Source organism: Phyllopteryx taeniolatus, chromosome 3 (assembly GCF_024500385.1).
Source record: "Phyllopteryx taeniolatus isolate TA_2022b chromosome 3, UOR_Ptae_1.2, whole genome shotgun sequence".
Classification (NCBI taxonomy): domain Eukaryota; kingdom Metazoa; phylum Chordata; class Actinopteri; order Syngnathiformes; family Syngnathidae; genus Phyllopteryx; species Phyllopteryx taeniolatus.
In genome coordinates, this window is record NC_084504.1 from 24,071,193 (window position 1) to 24,084,790 (window position 13,598).

Below are 13,598 nucleotides of genomic sequence, written 5' to 3' on the forward strand. Positions count from 1 at the left end.
ATTTTGCCTCACTTCCTGGTTGATGACAGCAGGGGTGCATTGTGGGTATTTGTGGTCCAATATGGCGCCATACACTCAAAACACACTTGTTAAAACACGGGCTTTATTGTCACCAAGGACATAAAAAAACAGAAAATTTAATCCAAAACAGCACATTCTCTATTAAAAGCTAAACAAATAAAGTTAACTAAGTGTTGAAAATTTTGCAATAAAGGGGGAATACAAGGGGTAGATTATGAATAAATCTGGACATATGCTTTCACACTTTCTGGAAAAACTCCTTTGCTTTGTGTGTATTTTATACACATTTACAAACTTGTGTATCGAGTATAAACAGATGTCAAATATTAAAAGCATACCAAAATGGCAACTTAAGAATAAATAAAAATGTTACTGTGCAATGTTTCATTTTAGGCTGTGTTATTGATAATTCTAAAAAAAAAAAAAAAAAAAAAAAAAAAAAGGAAATGTATTTTTACTAAGAACTTTTTTATATTAATATTATTATAACATTCTTAGAGCAAAACAAGTGCCCTAGTCAACAGTCTAGAATGAAGAGAACTGCTTTTCTCCAGCAGAACATGTAGAAAAAAAAAAAAAGAAAAAAAAAATCACTTGTCAGTTTTACACCACATCTTATAATGCCACCAACCTGGACCATCTGGCATGTAGTGAGGTCCAGCTGACCTTTGCCCAAATACATTTTCTCCCCTTGCCTCCTCTTAGCCTTCCGTTACACTGTACCTCACCTGGTAGGTTCCTTTTTATTTTTTTTAAATTTAGGGATTGGAAAAAAAAAAACACTGAATACTGATCTCCGATTTTCGTCTGAGGACGACACGGAGGCGGCGTGCTTCACTGTAAAACACTGAGGATCTCCTTGGCGTTCTCCGTGTTCCAGCCCTGGCCCTGCAGCGGACCCTCACAGGCGAGCACGTACTTGTTGAGGATCTGCGTGCCAATGTCCCTAAACTGGAGGCGGTCTTCTTTACAATCCACAGTGTCACCGCTGTAGTCTTCGTATTTCACCGCCCAGAAGCACATTTCCCCGATGTACATCATGGTCAGCAGGTGCGTGTCTGAGAAAATGCCTTGGAAAACAAGTTAAGGGATATGTCATTATGAGCAAATTCAATTACAAACATTTGTGTGATGCAAAGTGAGTGATGAAGTAACGAAATACAAATACTTAGTGTACTAAAGTATATTATTCAGGTACCTGTACTTGCATACAGTGGTGCCTAAATTTAGGAGCCATTGTTGACAGATTTTTTTTTTTTTTGCTTTATGTTAGGAGCCAATATTTGAGTTACAAGTTTCAGATACATCGCCGCTGCAGTAAAGACAAAAAATTAAATATGGAGCAATAAAGGTATTGCAATTCCACAGTCGCAGATGCACTTGAACGGGGCAAAAACTTAAACACGCATACAAAATGAGAATACTCGCAAGCAGTAGTCAGTTTAGTAGTCACTATTTATACACTAACACTCACACGCAGATTAACCACAAACAAAAAAAAATTAGACAGCAGCCACATGGAAGAATTTGAAGCTGGGACTATTGAGGACAACAGCAACAGATTTAGAGAAGCAATATATTCCCCAATCTTTGGGCTTATTTAAGAGAATTGTGTGATGATGTTAGCTACAAGAACGACTGATGGTGACTGCATCTTGTGCAGGCCTGAAAACCACCAGCTTCTGGCATTAAAAAATTCTCCGTCTAATCTGAAAACACAAAAGTGGATTTTGTTTCTGTTGCCATCATTAGCTATTTTGTTTGTTACTTAGTTCACAACTTTAGTACAGCTATGGGTTTGATAGAATAAATTTCAAGCCAACACTACCGAGCTCTTAAACACCAAACATGAGACACGTGATTTTCTTCTCAGTACAAGCGTGCCATAAGTTAATAAAAGGGTATTGTATATAATTGACAGTAAAATTGTGTTTTTACCTGGTATTTTAGTAGATTTCAGTCTGCACTTTTTTACTTTTAATTTAAGGAGTTGAATCAGTCACCACTACAAGACTCTTTTTCACGTACGTATTTGTACTTCTACTTAAGTGCAGAGTACGAGTACATTTTCCATCTCTGTGCAGAATATGTATGGGGGGGAAAGGAGGTACCTTCAGATAAGAAGCCTGCAGTGGCAGTGTCATGGAGCACCACCCCATCATTGAGCTTCACCGAGTTCCTCACCTGCAGCATCCGCATTAGGTAGCGCACTCCTTCTTGAATACACTGCATGAATACATCGGAGTCACATGAGGCATTGGGACAAGTGAGCTGCGTTCGACTTCAACTCCCCCCATCCTGCATCGGTAACTTACACACAAAGTTGTGAAAATCTAACCTTTATTACCCGCTATTACAGTATTACGCAGAAATACACTATATTGCCAACAGCAGGGCAACACTAACTTTTGCACTAGTAGCACTGGCCCACCAGCATATGATATGGTTACACCCTTTTTTGAGGAGGTACAGCATAACCATGGCAAACCATAGTTTCGTATGAAGATTGACAGTGACAATGATATTTGCAAAATATTTTACTGTGAATAAACAGTTTGTCTGCAACAAGCATTGGAAGACAAAACATGTCAATTAGTTTAAAAACAAAACAAAAAAGCTTTACTTATATTTGATCATTTGTTCGACGAGATGGGTGAGCAGCCAGCTCTTATAGTCAGGCCTTCTAACCCTCTTCCCCTGGGATAAACACTACATTTTTAGCATTACCACGACCATATGATTGACATACACTTAAAAATGATTGCATAAGTACCAACTCCATATAAAAGTAGTGTTTATGATTATTCACACTATTTTGCAAGGTATTTACTAGCAAAACACGACAATTTGCCTATTTAAATCATAGTCCCAAACAGAACATGGATAAATCATTACTCTTGCAATTATTGCAATTTATTTTAATGATAGCTGTTTTCCCTCCACAAACCTTTTTAAATATGCCTGGGCTTTTTCACTTTGTATAGATCTTTATATGTCTATGCTATAAACAGTGTTGGGACTTGGGTAACTTGAAAGATACAAAGAAAGCAAGAAAGATAGCCATATCGATAGATAGAGAAAATACTTTTTGCTGTTTTGTGCTAAGGCCAGAGCCATGTCTACTATAAAAATATTGCCTTTTTGAGGGAGCACCAATTGTAGATTTTTGCCATTCGCAGCAGGGCTCAGTCAATATCGGGGGGAACCCTGTGAAGGCCTTCCTCCCAATAAACACATTTAGACACAGACGACTACAAGTACATAAATGACACCTGGCCACTGAGGAAATGTATATTTATGTACTCTTCTGTCATTCTGACCATACGGTACCTTCAGGAACGTCTCCTTGTTTTCCTTGATCCATTGCTTCCGTTGATGAAGGGTGTGGCAGTACATGTAGAGCAGTGCCCCACGTCTCCAATAGAGGCATTCTAACAACTCTAGCCCCAAAACAGCCTGCACCTGATAGACCAAACAACATCACACTGTCAGTCGAGGTAGTCCATACTGTTTAATTCACTTGTATCACAGCAATCATCCATAGTTTATATTAATATTAACATCTCAGGAATATTGTGATATTGAGTTGCTCTCCTCTGTTTTGCATTCTATGAAAGAGCCAGTACATTTCGCACACGAAGAAACCAACCACACCTCTTGAGATGGTGCTAGTCTCCCCACCAGAACTTCTGGCTCGGTCAGGTCTTGCAGGAGCTGCTGGATTTTAAACGGTGAACAGTCCTCCGGGAACTCTTGATCCACCAATTTGTTCTCTTCATAAAATGTGATATCTAGGATCACCTACGATGTACAAACAACATGTTTATGCATTTTTACTGTTAATGTACTACACCATGCAAGGGGTCTTCGCTTTACAATGGTAACGTCATTTCGAGGTTACAAACATGATGCAATTAAGTAGTTTGCACAAGAAGGCACGCTCAGTTACTGCTGTACTTACTACGGGTTGAACCAACTAGTCGATGCATCAACTTAAAAGTACAATATCCAGTTCAATAGCATATTTAGCAATATTTTTATGTAGCCTCATTTCAGTGTCTGCCCCCGCAGCTGCACTTTTCCACCCAAAGAGACGCCCCCAGCTCAGTAAACATGGACAAAAAAGAACCAGCGAGAGACCGGATCGTCACGCTCCCCTGGCCACCTCTGAGTGCATCTCTGTTGGCCGTGAGTGCACGACGTTACATGAAATGTTATCGCTTTGATGTTGTATTTTTCAGAATGTACATCCATCCATCCATTTTTTGTATCGCTTCTCCTCACTAGGGTCGCGGGCATGCTGGAGCCTATCCCAGCTATCATCGGGCAGGAGGCGGGTTACACCCTGAACTGGTTGCCAGCCAATTGCAGGGCACATACAAACAAACAACCATTCGCACTCACATTCACACCTACGGGCAATTTAGAGTTGTCAATTAACCTACCATGCATGTTTTTGGGATGTGGGAAGAAACCGGAGTGCCCGGAAAAACCCACACAGGCATGGGGAGAACATGCAAACTCCACACAGGCGGGGCCGGGGTTGAACCCCAGTCCTCAGAACTGTGAGGGTGACGCTCTAACCAGTCGTCCACCGTGCCGCCTCAGAATGTACAATCAATTAAAAATATATGAGGCGATCAACTTAATTGATGAATCAGTGAGAACGGTGATGTGACGTACACGGGGGTTTTCCAAGCTCAGCTATGGAGACGTCCGTGTATAACAAAAAATAAAATTTAAAAAACTGTGCGGCAATGACAGTGGCCCGGTGGTTGGGGACCACTGGCCTACAAGACACAAACTACCATTATTTGTCTTTACCTTTGATTTGAAGTACAAAGCTGTCCAATTCCTTCTTTTAACTTTTGTTGCTAGGCGGAGTTAAAGAATCCAGCCAAGAAACTATTCTGCGAGAGGCTGCGGTGCGACCCAGCGAGCCTCCGTGTGCATGGTTGCCGTATGCAAATCATTGATAGATTATTCTGTCACGCCTCCTATCACTACACTCTTAATAGCTCTTCTTGTGCTACCGTTCCCAGTTGTAAAATAATAAATAGGCATTAGGTGGGGCCAGAGAGGGGTGATTTTTCAAAAGATCATTTTAATGATATTCTACTGTCAGGTCATACAGTTTTAAACAAAAAGCTTTTTTTTAACTGAAAATTACATCTTTAACCATTCTGCAATAACAGTTCTAGCTTTTGGTTGACTAATCGCTAATCATGTGTTTTGGCATTAACAACATAGACACATCGCACAGATGCAAATGGCTCAGGTATGTAGAAATATTTGACAAAATGAGACCGGTACCACAGTCACGTGCAAAATAAACAAGTCTATCCTCAAACATACAAGCACAGGCGCTATGCATGCCCATCTGAAAACGCACTCGCTACCGAAGCTGACAAATAGATAAGTCGCCAATTAGCGAATATATCAAATGCCCTCTTGTGACAGAGAAAAGACAGAATATATTGTTGCATTTGCTTAGACAATGAAACGAGGACATGCGTTGGTTGACCAAAAACCTATTTATTGTGAAAATGAACAGTAAAGTCACCCGGAACTGCGGCGAAAAAAAAACATCTAACTAGCGTTTCGCTCAACCTTCACCGTCCGTGCATATATACGCTCTTCTTCCTCCTTCCACTCGCCTCCATACCCTGACTCACACCACTCCAACAACAAATCACACCCAGACCACCTTTATGACTGTACAGACAGTCTTAATTTATAGACCTGTGGCAACAATCCACATAACACAACTGCAGGGTTGCTACAAAACATTGCAAAGCATTCCCTTCTTCCCAGCGCCTTTTGTAAAACTATTATTACGGTAGCGAGAAGCAATTGTAGTTGTGGTACGTGAATTGGGGTTTTGAGTTCAAGTTCCGACTGTCTGCGACGCCATGAAGGTCTCAATGTGATTGGTATAGGATTTGGAGGGTGGACGAATGCACCCCGAGACGGTAGGGATAGTGAGCTTGTGTTTGGAGGTGAAGGCAAAGTTGCACAGACAGCTAGTTAGTTGTAGAAACAAAAAAAAGACATCAATTGGGCAATGTCGACTCAGTTGCCATCACCTTAACAGAGACAAAAAAAATCTTAAATCGCTCAACCCCTTATTTATTCTCACGCCCTCTCAAGGTACTCTACACGTAAATGGCTGCAATTACTGAATAGTAAATGGTAAAACCCTTTGAAATAAAGCTGAAAGTATACATGTCGATCAAACCGTAAACAGAGGACTCCCTGTCAAACGTAAATTTGTTTCAGTGAATTACCTGTGTGTAATCCTGAAGCAGCTTGGAAAGGCTGCTGCTCTCCCCTCCTTGTCTGTAATAGCTTTTCAATTTGTCCAGAATGACAGATGCATTTTGTAAATAGTCATCATCTGTGGAGAAACATTAAGTTAGAATATTACTAGTTGCAGATGCTTCACTGGCAGAAGTGAAAAAACATTCATCCATTTTCTATAGTGCTTGTCCTCATCAGAGTCAAGGGTGAACTGGGGCCTATCACAGCTGACTTTGGTCACAAAGTGCAGTACATCTTGGACTGGTCAAAAGCTAATTGCATGGCACATAAAGACAGACATTTGGGCAATTTAGTCTTCAATTAACCGAACATATATGTTTTTGGAATGTTGGAGGACGCAGGAGAGCCTGAGGCAAGATTCAAATGTAGGACCTTTTGACTGTGAGGCAGACATGCTACAGCTACCACGTTGTTATTTGTATTATTTTAAACTTTCCCATAGAAAACAAAAACAATAAACACTTTAAAAACAAATAACAACACTACATAGTCAAACTTCCTTAATGTAATTGTTGTAATTTGTCTTTAGTAATGTCACAATATCAATGTACACTGCAATCGTGACTTCTGTTCCCAGTGCTCTCAAACTGCTCATAGCTCAACTCATCCATAAACAATTCATCTATCTATTGACAGCGTTCAGGGAAGGGTAGGAATCTACGGTGAATTATTATTCTTTGTGTTATTTCTTGAGCATATGATATAGGTTTTGTTTTGTGTATATGCCATTCTACAACTTGCACAAGTCTTTATTTGCATTTGCTTTTATTTTGCCTCGTTTTACTCTGGTGTCAAATGAGAATCTGTTCTGCATGGCCTTACCTTGTTAACTACAGGTTAAATAAATAATATACACTAGTAAAGAGTATTTGTGATCATAACGGTCTACAAAAACATGTTAACCATGCACACACACACACACATTCATTACTATGACTAATTTAGTCATCGATTAACCTAACGTACATGAAACATGTCAATTAGCTGGCATGTTTTTTTTTTTTTTTCAAATAATTTGTCATGACATTCGAAACCAGAAACTCGTAACTGTGACGCAGATGTGCTAACCACGTGTTCACAGTGCTACCGTAATGGGAAAAAAAAAACATCTACCGAAAATGACTACGAACAGAACAAAACTAACAGAAGTCGAACACTGGACTTGGAACAAATATTAGCAGCGTAGTGATCAAATAACAAACGTGAACGGTCACATTTAGGCTAACGTCACTGGCGAGTCGCTCGCCAAATGTTTGTTTCTGTATGTTGACATTCAAAAACCATCAACAGAGGTGAACAATCACATTATTACGCAGTTAATTCCAATATTATATCCAGGGATGCATACATATAGTGCTGTCTGTTAATTCGGGTTACCAAAAGTTTAAAACGTTGCATCGCACGATACATTCCATAACGCTAACAACAGCTCGCACGTTAGCGGGCTAAACTCGAAGCACGGCTGCCGGGCGACGCCGACAGAGAGCAAGAATTGGATCACGGCCAGAGTGTTTTGGGCGTTACCTTGTTTCTCGGCTTTGAGAGCGGAACACTTGGCATCGAACTCGAATATCCTTCTCTCCAAGTCGAGGCCTTGTCGCCTGTAATCGTCGGCCATGACTAAAACTACTAGTCACGTGAGGGCGGGTCACGTGTCCAAGCAATGCCAATACGGAGAAAGCAACGGTGTTATATTTTTGTTTTTAAATTATTTTTTTATTCTAATTCAATAATATTTACGAGCGTTAAATAACCTAAGCATAAAAAACTGAATCGGTAGGAATTTATTAAGACCGAAAGAAGTATACAAGCACGATGAATCAGTCTTCACAATGATGTAGCATGTGACGTCACGCTCCGTGTGTTCTTTTGTTTACATGTGTTTGGACGAGATAACGTGCACGTGTGTGTTTACTGTCAGAGGAACCTTGCTTTGTTACACAGCGAAGTTGCAATTTCATGTTTTATTTTGATTAGTGTTATCAATAACATGTTTTGTTTGTTTGTTTGTTTGCATTTCACAAACTCTCACTTCCAATCATTAATAAAGAATAGAATAGAATAGAATAGAAACCTCAACGTGTGGACCCTCTCCAGACATGATTGTTTTCTCACTTACACGCACATTCTGAATTATTGAATTGTTTCACAATAGGATCAGGGCTTGAAGAGAGAGCTGTAGCTAAAACGGAATCTGTGGAATGACATGATATCCTGTGATATATAAGAAACAACCGCACCTGAGGAAAAACAACTAATCACATACAGAAGGCATGACTTATGAGGTGTCAATCATTTGTCGTGCACTGGCAGGCACACTTATAGCGGGTACACCCCTGTGGCTTCACAAAAAAGTAAAACTTCAAACCAATAACATTTAGTGTTAAAGGAACACTCTTCTACAAATAATATGCTTTTCTGGGGTAACAAGGTAACAGGTCACAGGTAACAGGCAAGAATGAGTGTACCCGTGATTGCCTACAAATGACTGGCACATTGTAAATCACACCTCCTGTCTCAGATTGGTTGTTTTTCCTCAGGCGTGGTGGTTTCTCCAAATTACAGGCACAAGATGGGGCCAAAGACAGCAGATTCTCCCCCCCACACACACACATATTATATTTAGCATGTACGACTGTCAGGTCATAATCACTGTATATTTTTCACAAACTTGAATTTCATTTTTATAATAATCCACTAGTTTTAAAATTGTGCTATTGATAATAAATCCAACCATAATGAATCAATTATTTAATACAATAACAATGTTAAATGCATAAATATTGTTTGTTTTAATAAAACAAATTAATAAATACATTTTAACTTACCAATTTAAGGGGAAAACGGCTAAATTACTGCAAAAAACAAAACAAAAAAGACTACAGGAATGCAAATGCTCGGTGGGGCAGATAAGAATGGAGTGCCGAATGTAGCCAGCGGGCCATGCTTTGCCCACCCCAAGAATGCATGATGGTAAAACTAAATCAGGAAATATGGGTGAATTGTTTTGGTTGCGCTTTTACAGTCTAATAGAGTGCACTAAGAAAAAAAATAACTTGGAAGAAGAAAGGAAAAAAACAAAAGAAGAAGAAAAATATTAAACCTAGATGAAAAGAGGGAAGAAACACTGAGATCAACATTTTAAATCTTTTTCATATGGAAGTGTGCAATTTGCTAGACAATATACATTTACACTTTTTATATGCAAGTATTAATCTAATAATGTAACAATTAGAATAATTTAGTGCAGTGCAAATTAATGGTTACACTTCTTTTCTTTTTGGTGCGTTCAAATACTGCCAAAAAAAATTAGAAAATATTTTCCCATCGACATCGTCGTTTGAACTCAAAACACGTGTGTATAACATTAACTTTACAGTCCAAACGCAACATTATAAGACATTTAAATTTAACGCCTGTATATTTTACACAATATAGAACGTACAATCTCATGTTGCTGTTTCAACGTTACACGTCGGGGACGCTCTTGATTTCGAATAACGCGAATGCATCAGGTTCCCAGGCCAATATTGAGACGCCAGCCAATGTGACTGCAGCATTGACTTTTCGCTTGACACTAAGCTAACGCTATTAGCCGATAGCTGAATGCTATCAGCTTGTGTCCCCTGCCGTCCGGTGTATGTGTCTTAAAATGGCATTCAAAGCCTTGTGTCGAGCGGACGCTTTTAAATACCTCATTGGTCCATGCAGAACCCCGTTGGACTTCGATAAGCGTCCATTGAGCAAGGTTGGTATTTGCCTACAATCTTGTATTTGTATGTGCTTAGAACTGCGTGGAGAAGGTCATAACTAACATATCTTCCCATTTATTTGTGTCGTTTTGCCTTAATTAATTCTCTTTGTACGTGCTAGGTCAGTTTATCCTGTGTTTAGTCACACTAAGCAATCTTTATGGTGACATTTCAGAATCAGAATCATTTTTATTTGCCAAGTATGTTCAAAAAACACACGAGGAATTTATCTCCGGTAGTTGCAGCCGCTCTAGTACGACAATAGACAGTCAATTGACAGAGAAGACATAAAGACATTGACGAAAAAAAGCCACTGAGCAATAAAGGGTTGCTAGTTATCTGGTAATGCTGGTACACATTTTTTCATTTTTATTTTTATGTTTTTGACAATTGTGCAAAAAGATGCCGAGACCTCTAGGACTTAGAGCAGTTTGAATGACTAATATAGCAATAGTCCGATGCAAAGGGCGTTAAGACTTCAAGGAATGTATGCAGTTTAAAGTGACCAGTAGTGCGATAGTCTGGGACAATGTTGATTGTGCAAATGTTGCAGATACTCCTCAGTCATTGTGCAAGTGGTGCAGATACTGCTCTGGCAAGAGTGGCCAGTATTGGTCAACAACAGATATGCAAACAGTGCAGCGTGGCGAGACTACCACAGTGAGTGCACGAGTGATGTATAATTGGCCCGACAGAAATGTGACAACAAACTCAAGACAAAAAAATTGGCAGCATCTTGCAATGGAATTGTAGGTTAGCTGTTTAAGAAGTTGATTGCAAGAGGGAAGAAGCTGTTAATGTCTGCTAGTTGTAGTTTGCATTGATCGGTAGCGCCTACCTGAGGGAAGGAGTTGGAAGAGCCGGTGACTGGGATGTGGAGGGTCCTCAAGGGTGGGTAGGGGGGTACCGACAATCTTTTCAGCATTTTTGATTGTCCGTTGAAGTCGGAGTTTGTCCATTTTTGTAGCAACAACAATTTGCTGCAATAAATGAGCAATGAATCCAATACAAAATAGTGACACACAAATGCTTGCATATTTCACCTCTACTGCCACAAATTAACTCCAAAGCAATGTTTTCCGTCATGTTTGCCAGTGCCACATTTGAATGCTATTTATATCAATTAATGTCATGGCAGGCATCTGATACAACAAACATAAAAGGAGCATATTTAGTGCTGTGCATTTTTTATTAGTATTATTATTGAATAAAAACAGTAATTTACAATGTGAAATGTGCATTGTGATTTGTGGTATAACAGCTTATTCATAGCTGTATACATTATTGTCACGTGTATTCTGTATAGCTGCTGCCAGTGTGGCATGATTACAGTTGAGAATTGTGGATTTAGGTTCCTTTCCTTTTGTTGCAGGATTTGTTCAGTAGCTTTGTTTACCCCCCACTTACTCCTTTGTGCAAACAGCTCTTAACACTGTACAAGCATAATTAATTTTCAGCACCACGGCTGGGTTTGTCCATTTTGGCTCGCCATACATTGTAAGAATTTTAATTTATGCTTCCCCCCCCCCCCCCCCCCCCACAAGATACATACACACTTTTCTCAAGTTTCATTTTTCATCATTTTAAATCTCATCTCTTCCTGTGGTGTTTACAGACATGTAGTTGCTACTTTTCAACCTCCAGCCAGAGAAGTTCACAGTTCTACTCCGATCCTACGGAGGCAGTCAAAGACATCCCAGATGGGGCGACCGTACTGGTTGGAGGTAAATGCTAAATGAAGGATCTTTTTCAGTTTTATCCACAAATTTAAATTAATTTTGTGCTCATGTGGGTTTTCTCCTCATACTCTGGCTTCCTTCCATAGTGCCGAAACAGGAATGTTAGGTTGATTGAAGACTCTAAATTTTCGCTAGGTGTGAATGTGTCTTGCTTTTAAATTGAAGTTGCAAACTTCTCAAACATACTTTTAGATTTGTGTTCAGTTATTTCCTGGAAGTATTCCACACATCACCCCCCTCCACTATAATGTACTTGTTTTTGACAGTCTTTTACCACTTTCTCCCATGTCCACATGAGTGCTATGATTTCATAAAAAATATTTTTTTAAATTTTAGCTGCAAGTTATTAAGCCTTGTTGTACAGTTCCAGTTTGTTTAGACATGAAACAAAAACAGAGATGACACGTTGTCAATACAATACAGAGGCGCTGCCTGACATTATGCCTGACACATTAAGTAAACAACATTACCCTGACTGTTACAACCTTGATGTAGCGTTGTGCTGTACATCTTTTGTCAAAACTGGCAGAGCAGAAATAAATACATTTAAAATTAACTCAAAAAGCTTATGTATGAAGTTAACTGACAAAAACAAAGGGCATTTTTGCTAAAATTGTAGTTCGTTTTGTAAAGAGACTACATTTCGGTTAGTTTTTTAAAAACACTCCTTTTTATGTTATCTCATTAAAAATGCTTTTTCCCCCAAATATTAGTTTTTATTTCATTCATTTTTGTTAACTATAATAACCTTGTACTGTGAATGGTTGTTTGTCTATATGTGCCCTGCGATTGGCTGGCGACCAATCCAGGGTGTAACCTGTCACTTGCCCAAAAGTTAGCTAGGTTAGCCTTCAGTTCACTTGCGACACTATGAACCCTAATGATAGAAAATTGATGGATGGATGATCGAATAGAGCCTCAATGACATGCAATCATATTCCAGACTTCCTATATATGTAATTTATTTGCAAGCCGAGACTAACTACAATATTAAAAACTAGTGACCGACTAGTATTTTTATGCTGATAGGACGTTCAGTTCAATACCAGTGTTACATCAGCAATTATCAACTATAATGTGTCATTTTGTTGACTAAGTTCATTTGTTCTGCACTTGAATGGTGTCAGGGCAACACGTGCGCACATTCCATAGCTTCTATTTTTAGTGAAATCAGCTGCGACAACTATAAAAACATTTCCACTGTCCTCGCCTGTGTTCAAGGATGACCACATAGAGAGAGATTAGATTGCTGCAGTGTAGTATTTTGAAAATAAAGGACTGTGGAAAAAGCATTTATCTAATTTTATTCTGTGTAGTGATCTACATTTTTAATGCCCATAATCAATCAAGTTTTTTTTCTATATTTAGAGTTCAGGTGCTTGATTTTGCATTTTCATGTTTTGAAAAATATGTTACCGTAGATTTATTACTGAATTGATGTGGTACCTCATATGCTGGGAAAGCTTAAAGATTATGTATAATTTTATGCCTATGGTATTACCATTAAAATGCTTTAATTTGACCTTCAAGGTGCATGACTACGTGTGTATTTGTTTCTGTTTGTGCTCTAAAACAGGCTTTGGATTATGTGGCATCCCAGAGAATCTCATCCACAGTTTACTAAAGACAGGCGTGAAGGGTCTCACTGCAGTGAGCAATAACGCAGGGTAGGCAATACTGAACATTCACGCACATGTGCAGAGACTCTGTAAATATTGGAATACGAATCAACCAGTTGTGAATGTCAAGAAAAAAATGTTCTATG

General features: G+C 39.0%; 2 protein-coding genes across 4 annotated transcripts in view; one reads left to right on the plus strand and one right to left on the minus strand.

The window, feature by feature from the left end:
* Positions 1-85: 85 nt before the first annotated feature.
* Positions 86-11,419, minus strand: rimoc1 (rab7a interacting mon1-ccz1 complex subunit 1). 2 transcript variants are annotated; one of them, XM_061767798.1, is made up of 6 exons: positions 10,933-11,419; positions 6,309-6,418; positions 3,676-3,822; positions 3,352-3,483; positions 2,133-2,247; positions 86-1,091 (listed from the first exon to the last, which is right to left on the minus strand). In XM_061767798.1, the coding sequence occupies exons 1-6, from the start codon at positions 11,051-11,053 to the stop codon at positions 856-858; spliced, it is 861 nt and encodes a 286-aa protein (XP_061623782.1). In that variant the 5' UTR covers positions 11,054-11,419; the 3' UTR covers positions 86-855. The 2 variants fall into 2 exon arrangements, with proteins under 2 accessions (XP_061623782.1, XP_061623783.1); XM_061767799.1 differs by lacking the exon at positions 10,933-11,419 and adding an exon at positions 7,867-8,021.
* oxct1a (3-oxoacid CoA transferase 1a) overlaps positions 9,823-13,598 on the plus strand; it is a 53,707-nt gene continuing 49,931 nt past the window's right edge. Inside the window, exons 1-3 of one of the 2 annotated variants that reach the window (XM_061767793.1) lie at positions 9,823-10,090; positions 11,710-11,818; positions 13,410-13,500. In XM_061767793.1, coding sequence (XP_061623777.1) covers positions 9,983-10,090; positions 11,710-11,818; positions 13,410-13,500 — 308 coding nt within the window. In that variant the 5' untranslated portion in view covers positions 9,823-9,982. The remainder of the gene's footprint in view (positions 10,091-11,709; positions 11,819-13,409; positions 13,501-13,598) is intronic. The other variant, XM_061767792.1, reaches the window with a different exon arrangement.

Excerpts from the sequence above, each read along its gene's own strand:
- rimoc1 (XM_061767798.1), bottom strand. The coding sequence starts at position 11,053 with ATGGACAAACTCCGACTTCAACGGACAATCAAAAATGCTGAAAAGATT. Across the intron at positions 6,419-10,932 it reads CTTCCAACTCCTTCCCTCAG|ATGATGACTATTTACAAAAT; the intron begins GTAGGCGCTACC and ends GTTTCTCCACAG. Across the intron at positions 3,484-3,675 it reads GACTAGCACCATCTCAAGAG|GTGCAGGCTGTTTTGGGGCT; the intron begins GTGTGGTTGGTT and ends TTGGTCTATCAG.